At 38.3% G+C, this 9,909-nt stretch overlaps 1 protein-coding gene across 1 annotated transcript in view; it reads left to right on the forward strand.

Annotated features, from left to right (window-relative positions):
* Nucleotides 1-8,937, forward strand: part of PLCL2 (phospholipase C like 2) — a 100,228-nt gene extending 91,291 nt beyond the window's left edge. The window contains exon 7 of the mRNA XM_036403462.1: nt 7,673-8,937. Within this exon, the coding sequence (XP_036259355.1) occupies nt 7,673-7,852 (180 nt within the window). The 3' untranslated portion in view covers nt 7,853-8,937. The remainder of the gene's footprint in view (nt 1-7,672) is intronic.
* The last annotated feature ends 972 nt before the right edge of the window (nt 8,938-9,909 follow it).

Below are 9,909 nucleotides of genomic sequence, written 5' to 3' on the forward strand. Positions count from 1 at the left end.
GTCACTTGGTGCTCCAATCCCTCTTGTGTTATACTGCACAAATCCAATGCAGAGGAGAATCAAAAACTGGTGAAATTTGCTACAGCATGTACAGTTAATGCATTCTAAAAATATGCAGGTTCTGCTTATAGGTAAAGGACCAGAATATCACATTTCCTGTATCAGAACAGAGTTTCCTGAAGACAGTGTATGGGATGTGTAATGTATCAGTCCTGTGCTTCCCAGAGGATAGAGTAGAGTTAGTTCAGTGGCTTTGGGTGAATGTCAAAGAAATAAATTCCTATCCCTTTTTTTCTGTCAAAGGTGTCAGATACCAGCTTGGATAGGCAAATCTATTTTAATGCTTCCTGAAACAGCAGTACCTTTGCTTCATCTCTGCTTTACATTCTGAACATAAGGGTTGGTGGGGGGGAGGTTTGCAGTTGGTGAGTGACTGAAATGTGAAGTCGTGATTCCTGCGTTCGCCAGGAATTGGAGGAGCCACATGGCAGGTCTGGCTCTGAGGAGCACTGAAGGGCTTGTGTACATGTCCTTAGGATTGTAACATAGTTATAAAGTTAGAAGGCCTTCCTTTTGAAGAGATTATTGAGAAAATCTCTTCAACATTGATTGGGTGGTATTTTTCTAGTCAGAGATTAAGATCCTTTCTTTTGGAAGGTACAATTAGTCCCATAATTAATACATCAGTTAAAAAAAAAAAGGTGAGATTTTAATCAGCCTGTTGTTGAAATTTTAACAGGAGGCATTACAGAACATCTTTAAAGTTATTTTACAGGTACTGCAGTTCAGGCATCTGCTAAGTCCTGTTGCTCACATTTAGATATACAGAAAGTTAAAAGTGAGATTTGTTTGAAGTGACACACTGAGGTTTTCCTCTCCAAACTCTTTAACTGTGGGCTATAACCATACTTTCGTATCATATAATTAAACAGAAGTTAAACAGTTTCTAAGACACATTTCCTGTCTGGAGAAAAAGATCTGCAATCATAATTTCCATCTCACTGTCTTTCCATTGCCATGTTCCCAGTTCTCAAAAAATTATGAGATAACAAGGATGAAAAGTGAACATCCACATTTAAGTAGAAATTGAACAGAAGAGCAACAATCTGAACCACTTTAAGGATTTCTTTTATGTGTTGAATTCCCTGCCTTCAAATTAACTTCCTTCTCAAATAGTACAAAAATGAACGTGGAAACACAGTAAAGATGTGGACTCTTAGCTATGATACAGGGATTATTGTGGGGCTCTGAACAGCCTTACTAAATAATCCTGCATGAGTGCCATCCTCAGCTCCTGCACAGAGGACTCATGGCATGCTCACATGGTGTGGTTAATGTGTTTTCCAAACTGATCAAGCTGCATTTTACCCTCGAGATACATATTGATTGTTCTCTTTCAGTTGGGACATTTTGACTGCAGTTGATGCAATGGAAAGTTTGATAAAATAGCAAAATTGACAGCTTAATTCTAGGGAAACTTTGTTTAGAACATCTGATGCTAAAGTTATTAAGTATATCTATGTGTTTTGCATGCATATGCATTACAGTTACTGCTTTAAAGGATTTAATTTTTCTTAATTTGAAGCCGTGTGGCCAAATTTATTAATAGTATAGTATGTTTGAATTCAGCTGAAATACTTCCATCCAATTTGTGTATGTGTATATGCACACATGCCCATTCTTATTCACCCCGTATATGTACACAGAGATATTTAACTTCACAACATCACTCAGAGTAAATTTGGTCTGTTGCCTGATTCAGAGATTGTAAACTGCTAGAATATCCATCTCTTTCAAATAGACAGTTATTTGCTAGTAATTTATTTATTGTTACTACTCAGGCTCATATTTTCTAAACATAGATAATCCCATTTTCTGCCAAAAGTACACTGTTGAAGAAGGAAAAACACTCTTAAGTGCTGTTGCAGCAGACTCCTACAGCCTATTGTAAAAATTCATGGACTTGTCTGGCATAGAAAAACTTGGAGAAAAACCCTCTATAAGGCTCAGAATTTGAGATGCCCATAGGAAGAACGTAACAGCAACTGTAAATTAGTCTTGGCAATGAAGAGCTGAAGAGCCTTCTTCTAAAGACAAAGGGAGAGATCAATGGAAATATTTGGAATGAAGGTGGGACTCCTAACTTCAGCATTTGTTAGATGTTTCTTGTTGGCTATGAGCTTTTAGGCATGTCACATTATATGATATTAATTACTTTCTCTTACAAGGCATGCAGTCCATGGCATCTGTTATCTCTGTAATAGCATTAGTTCTGCACCTACAGTATTTAAAAAAAATGTATTTATAAATGGAACATTCAAGGCACTTGCAGGACTGCAGCTTCTTACTACTTTTTAAATAGTCTGAACTTTTTCAACCAAATCTCCAAGTGAATTCCGGCAGCCACAGAGCATTCATAAAGCCTCTGATAGTTGCTGCCTGGTCCTATAGGTCCTCAGAAGACATCCCAGTTCAATTTAAATATCTGAAGCTACTAGTCTCTTGATGTTGCTGGACTGATGGGATTTTGTCTCCTAATTAATCCCTTATTTAGAAGTTAGGAAGTTAAGGCCTTTTGTCCTGATTCCAAAACTTCACTCAAAGCATGTCAGCTGGGCATGGAACACTGTAATGTGTCACAGAATAATAGAATGGCTGGGGTTGAAAAGAACCTTAAAGATCATCAGTTTCAACCCTGCTGCCGTTGGCAGGGACACGTCCCACTCACCAGGTTGCTCAAAGCAATGTTTTGTTGTACTCTGAGGAGCTCAAAGCAATGTTCTGTTGTACTTTGAGGAGAAAGGGATAGTGGCTTCTTGCATTTCCTGATAGGAGCTTTGGCTTCCAGACCCTGAGCTAAAGACCAGTCATTAATGATAGAGTTTCTTGGGATTTTTTGGGGAAAGGATGCTCATGCAGTTATTTTAAATGTCATCTGTACAATTTTACTTTCAGGTTCAAGAACTAGTTAATTGAATATCATGAGTCAATACATAAAAGCTTATGAAGGTAGCTGTGCTGAGACATTCTAGTTGATTCCATATCTGACTGACTCTGAAATGGTACCTCATTTTGGATGTACAAGAACTGATAGGAACCATTTTGGGTTTGTTTTCAGTTACTGTTATGGAGTTCAGTTACTAATTATGATATAAAACACTGCCTCTTAGCCAAAACTTTCAAAACAAACAGAATGTTTTTAACATTGATTTAAGAAAAAATAAACCAGATTAGATGACACGGGCATATTGGGCCAGAGAGGTTTAAAGGGTACTGAATTGGGCTTCCAAATTAATCCATATTCTTTATTGCTGCTGTTTACTAAAAGCTTTTGAATGAATATCAGTTTTGTTCTTTGACTTCTTTAAGGTCGTTTTTCATGTCTGCCTAGAAAACAACTTTTTCTGAAGCCTGTGAACATGAAATATTCAAGTTACAGAGTGCTCAGTTCTGTAAGTGAATTTTAACCATGGTGAAGGAAAGGTAGCAGTGGTTGCAGCGTTCTGCTGTGAGGAGAGCGCTCTCCCAGTGCTCTGCAAGGCCCAGATCCATCCTACTCCCAGTTGGGAATTACTACAAGCTGCCTGTTAACCACAGTGCTGGAAGTCAATTCAAGTGTTTTGGTGTGCTTGCCAGACAACACTAAGGACTAAATTAATTTACATTTTGACTTAATCTGAGATGAAAGCCTGGTGAAGACAGCCCTTCCACTCTGCAAGAAACACACTGTTTTTCTTCTACAACTGCTTCAGATGCCAGCATCGAGTTCTCTGTGCAAACCAGCTTATTTCTTGGAATGTGGGGTTTTTGGAACTCCCTTAAGATAAATCTGCTTGCCTAAAGTTTGAGCTATTTGTAGATCTCTTGTATTGACTTTACAATATGCATTTTATCAGAGCAAGTTGCTACAGTCATTTGAGGCTGCTAAGAAGGTGGAAGACCCCTGAGTAGTCCACAGATCTGAGAGATTCCCATGTTCCAGCTTGCAGTTATCTGACTTTGCTATTAAGTCAACAGCACCTACTGTGAAAATCAGGATGCATAAAATAAACAGAATTGAAACTGAACCTTGAGAGCCCTTGGAGAAGAGACATTTGATACCTAACTAGAAAGAAAGTCTTTGCGATTGTTTAATTGAGAGTATGATGGCAGTTTTTATCCAGATCTGATGACTTTTTAAATTTTCTGCCTTTCTGATGCATTGTATTACTTTTCAGTGGTGTTCACTGTGACTACAGCTTGAATCTCTGAGGTGCAGGCATGCTGTTTCATTTCCCCAGCATACATCTTCACGATGGTAGATCAACAGAAATAGGCACTTCACACAAATCGTGCAGAGCTCTCTCACTTGAGCTCATGGCATTTTTGGTAGTAGTGGTGTCTCTTGTTTTATCTTGAGGTCAAGACATACCGGTAAATAATGGCGACACAGCTGGTTTCACAAATATTTTTCTGAGTTCAATGGCATTCAGAAATTCTGAGCATTGGAGAAGAGAGTAATGAGCACTGGTGCATTTTTCTATTTCACCCTGGTCTGAACGTGCTACTACTTGGTCAAATGTATTTAGTCTGAACACAGTGTCTGCAATAATCCAGGCTTTCTCCTAGATCCTCTTTTGTCTTCGAAGTTCATCTTCCCTTATTAGAATTGTCCTGATACTCTCAGTTCCCTGCTGCAAACCAGCCATTCCTGCTAACCCCTGATTTTTTCTTCCCTGCTTTCCTACATCCACTATTCTGTTCCCCCTTGGTGCCTAATATTTTCTTCTTCCTCCTTGCCACCTCTAGAGATCCTTCCCAATGAGTGTTAATTTTCATTTTCTCATCACCTTACCCAATTTATTGCATTCAGCAGCCTTCTCCCTGCTCAGTGTTTTTGTTTTTCTTTCTCACCAGCTTTTATTCTCATTACCAATCTCTCACTCTTTTGGGGTTGTTAGTTCTTCTACTTGTATATAATTTTCAGGCTACTTTCAATGTGGTGGATTTTGTTGATTTGTTTTCTTTCTGTATTCCAATCCCAAATGTTACCTCAATCTTTCCCTTTCTCTGCTCACCTGTCAGATCCAAAGTTATTGTTGTTGCACTGTGTTTGTGTTTCACCATCTCGTCTTGCAGTAAGATCTAGCATCCACCTTGTATAATGCAGTCCGGCTTCCCTTTCAGCAGCCCTAGGCTTCTTACCAGGTCAGTCCCAGGGATTCCTCTTGCACCCTCCTTTTCCCCATCTGCCTCTTCTCCAGAGTCTGTCTCAGGCTCTTCCTTCCTCCCCTCTAGTCTGGCTTTTGGCCTGCTTGCCTTGGCAACCCAGTGTTGGTGGCTTGGAGAAGCCATCCAGGAAAAACCCAACTTTTTTCCTAATGCACATTCATTATTCTGTGGGAATGGAATACACATTCTCTTACCACATTGCTGGAGCTGTCGAGTTGAAGGATGATCAAGAGTGGAATTCTCAGTGATTGTACTAACCACATTCAAAATCTGATTTTTGTTTATTGAAAGCTCTTAACTTGGATCTACTGCCCTGTAGTCATTCCAATTACAAGTCCCTACCCCAAGTGAGAGTAGGGAAGGAAGTATAAAGATTGTTAACAAACTTCTGATGGCATTTCCCCATCTTTATTCTCAGAACTGAATGAACCATATGGATGAGGTTAAAGAACTATATTAAACAGAAATAATAATAAAATCTGCCAATGGCAAAAATCCTGCATAGAAAGTATCAGCTTAAGTAGTTAAAGTTTGGCAAGCATGTAAGTAACTGAAAGCAGGGGTGTTTTTTTTAACTGAGAAGTTTTGGGCAACCTTATTAATAGACTGCTTGCTAGCAGCTCTGCCTATAATAAACAACTTGATTAAAATTCCAGAACTATATTCTACTAATCCATGTAAAAGAGAACTTGGGCTAGAAACAGATGCACTCCAGATATGACTCATTTAGTGTGCTGGAGTGTTTTAAATTAGCTTTTAGTTGTTTGTAAGTTTGGAAAAAAGTATGTGATTTTTATAAAAAGTAGCCCTTTAGAAGAAAATATTACTGAAGCTTGTGCTATGATTGATGACATTCTAGATTTTTTCCTCTCTGGTGATCAGAAAAAAGACTTTGGCTATTATCGTCTTGGGTGAGGGGAGGGGGAACATTATTTCTTTGAAGAAAGTAAAATTTGTTTTCAATTTGTGGGTCTCAAAGACATAAGTCTGCTCTCTTCATTGGATAGTATTTTTGTTCTGAGTTGCTAAAGAAGCATCAGAAGTATCACACCATGAGTGCACACGTTTTTGTCTGACTGCTATTCTATCTCTACTCCTGTATTTTTAAAATCAAGAGGTAAAGATGCATTTCAACCCTATTTGGCAGAGGAGAGGCAACGTATATCTTTGGAAGAGATGCTAGCATGTCTTCAAGAGAAATGTCTGTCAGGAGACAGAATTTACCCAGGATGGACAGACATGACAGGAGAAGGTGCAGTCAGTGTTCATATCTCATTGGACACTGGTACTGGCAGTCTCAAGGAACTACAGTACCTGGATTTTGTGTGTGTGTGTGTGTGTGTATTTCCCCCCTTCAGGTGTGAATTTGTCTCCTTCAGGTATTTTCCTGTGAGCTGTGGAGCAGTTCTCCCTTAGGAGCACGAGCACAGCACAATCACTTTGGCCCTTGCAGACTTGCTGCTCTTGTTTTTGACCTTCTCTGTGCCCACCAGTAAGACAGACATGCTCACCATGTGCTGCAGCCTTGCTCATTTGCTGCAAGTGGGCAGGGTAGGCAGATACCAGCTGCAGGGAAGGCTGGCCACAGTCCACAGTGAGAGCTGTTGCTGTTAGAGAGCTTTAATCAATACAGAGAGATGGAGGACTGTAGAACAAGAGCCAAATGACCTAAGCCTGGGACAATTCCTCTTACAGCTTTGCTTATAACTTAATTGCTATGAAGAGGAAGATTGATGTGGCTCTTAAGGACGTGGTTTAGGGGTGGACTTGGCAGTGTTAGGTTAATGGTTGGACCTGGTGGTCTTAAAGGGCTTTTTCAAACTAAATGATTCTGTAATTCTGCAGAGGGATAGCGATAGTGCTGAACTGCAGACGGCCCTGTGAAGTCTTTGTCATCACTGTCCTTTTTATGTGCTGCTCGCCAGTCTGTGTTTTCATATTTCATGCATTGACAAGCATTGGTCCTTTACTATCCTGCTATTGAGTGAATCACATTGCTAAGGAAAACAAATCCCTAGGAACCAAAAAACCAGGAAAGCTTTAAATGGCTCCCTGAGGTATTAAAATCAATCGTCACAGTTTTCATTATGCAGAATGAAATGGAGGCAAAGAATATATAGTCCCCATGGATTAAAAATACAGCAGAGATTACTTGCTTGAAAACTGTTAGGAAGAAATTACCCCTACCCCTTTGCTGATGCCACTGATTGCCTTCAGAGAAAGCAAAGAGCTTGATCCTTTTTAACACTAAATAATCCGTATTTGAGTTTTGTTTTGGTTTTTGAGGAGTTTTTGTTTGTTTCATTGGTTGGTTTGGTTTTTGGTCTTTCTTTTGGGTTTTTTTTTGATTTTTTTTTTCAGCAAGACAACTATACTTTTAATCCAAAACAAGCAGAAGGGTGAAAGAGAAGAGAATGCTGTTATCAAATGTGTATTCTAACTGCATTTTTTCTCCCTACAGGGACAAGCTGATCTTCTCAAATATGCTAAAAATGAAGCACTGGAGAATCTGAAGCAAATCCATTATGCCACTCTTTCATGTGGACTTAATAAGCCAGGCACTGAAAATGCAGAAATCTCAAAGCCTCGTCGAAGTCTGGAGGTCATACCTGAAAAAGCAGGTGATGAAAATGGAGAATGAGAGAAGGCTCTTCTCGTAATTTTGGAGTTTATAACTCTGTGACCAATTGTAGCTGCATAAGACATTTGCTTTGCACTTACTGTTGGAAAATATTCGGAATTTTTAAAGCACAACTGGAGAAGCTAATTACAATCTATTGAAACTGTGAATGTATGTAGCAACTCTGCTTGTGAAGGCAATGATTTTGTGTAACATGGAAATTACATTATTGGCCTAAATATAGCATATATATGTAAAAGATACTGTAATTCAGTAATCGCGTGCTGAGAAGTTCATTGTAGTGCCATCAGGAAATGAACATTTTTTAAATGAGATGTAACTAGCAGGAAATCAGTTGACAGAATTTGGCAAGATGCCTTGATTTTCAAACCAATTTGATGCAAAGGTTGTTTCTTTCTTTGCACAGTTTGTTAATTGTGCTAGTGAGATATATCATTCTTTTGAAAATCAGGTCTAAAAAAGTGGAATCCACATGTTTCACACTATATGTAATTCAGCCACTTGGATATTTGGGTTTGAAGTGGTATTGATTTTATTGTTGAGCCATAAATTAAAATGAGAATGTAATTAGACAGTGATCACTGACTTCAGTGCACTATAGGAGAGCCATTATGTGAAAGGAAAATGTGCAATCAATCTGATAGCCTATGTCAGAAGAAGATACATACCTATTTTGCCTAAGATCTTCTGCAAATGTGTGTAGATAATGTGACCAAACTGCAAGCAAAACGGTGTAAATAGTTTTTCATTTTGTGAAGTGAAGTGCTCATATTAAAAAGAGTTTTATGAGATTGCTCCCAAACAAGTAAAGCTTTTAACTAAATTTTAACTTTTTTATTTTTTGAGTATTTTCTTCCTTACAGAATAGGTGATATCTCAATAAGCAGGTTTGTCAAAAAAATAAATCAATTGCTGTTCTGATCTTTTTTGGTTTTCTGACAACATTAGGTAAAGGTATTGTAGCTGATATGCTCATTGTAAAATGACTATACCAACCTAGAATGTTCTCTTACTGTTTCTGATTTAACAATAAAATGGACTATATAATTACAGAAGCTAATAAATTTGAAGAAAAACAAGCTAAATCCTCTGGAGATCAAAATGCACTTTTTGTTCAGTTGTGGGGAAAAAGAGAAGGTGGGGAAAAAGAGAAGATCGGGATGGTTGTTGAAAAGCATTATTTTAAGTAGAAGTCTACAAGACATGGATTTTACATGGATTTTTGTTTTAACCAATTCAAGATGCTCTTTCTGCACTGAGGGTAATGAAATCTACCTCTGTATAACATCCCGTAAAAGCCAATAGAGCTCTGAACAAAAACACCATTACACTTCATTACAATTCATTGAATTATTAGGGACTTAATTTGTTTTCTAGGCATTATAAAATTAAAGTGGGGATGGGGTGGGATGAAAACAGTTTGCATAGTAAATGTCACATCTTGAGCTTGCACTTTTAAATGTCAAACTGTATGGGTTAAGAGCAGTTTTAGAAGGTACTAAGCTCTTTCAGTGTCTCGTTACAGACTGTGTACCCTAATGTTAGGATCTTGCTAGGAGTGCTATTCTGTGTAGTACAAAATGAAGCATTAAACCTATGGTAAACACCTGTGAGTGTTGCTTTTTAGGCAGTCCTTTTCTGTGTTGGCAGCTGAAAGTCTTCTGATGGAAGTTGATGGGAAACAACTTGAAATTCATGTTGTTAACTGTATCCTAAGCCACTGTGAAATTAGTCTTCCAGGGCCAAATCTATCACATCTAAATCTCATCTAGAGTTAGATTTAAATTTATCTACAGCAAAACAACTGTGTTAGATCAAGATCCATCTGCACCATAAATATGCAAGGTCAGTTTCACTTTATCAGAAATCCCAAAGCCTAGGCTGCTGGAACTTTATTTCTGACTTTTAGTTCTAATTGAAAGATGTAGGCAGTGGGAAAATGTCATCACTGTTTGCATTATGCTTCGGAGAGACCTAAAAACCAGTAAGGCTCCTTTTGCAGTCCTGCGCCAGCACTGTTTGTATGGCATTTACAGAACAACACAATTTATATCACA

This window comes from Molothrus ater, chromosome 1 (genome assembly GCF_012460135.2).
Source record: "Molothrus ater isolate BHLD 08-10-18 breed brown headed cowbird chromosome 1, BPBGC_Mater_1.1, whole genome shotgun sequence".
NCBI classification, from domain to species: domain Eukaryota; kingdom Metazoa; phylum Chordata; class Aves; order Passeriformes; family Icteridae; genus Molothrus; species Molothrus ater.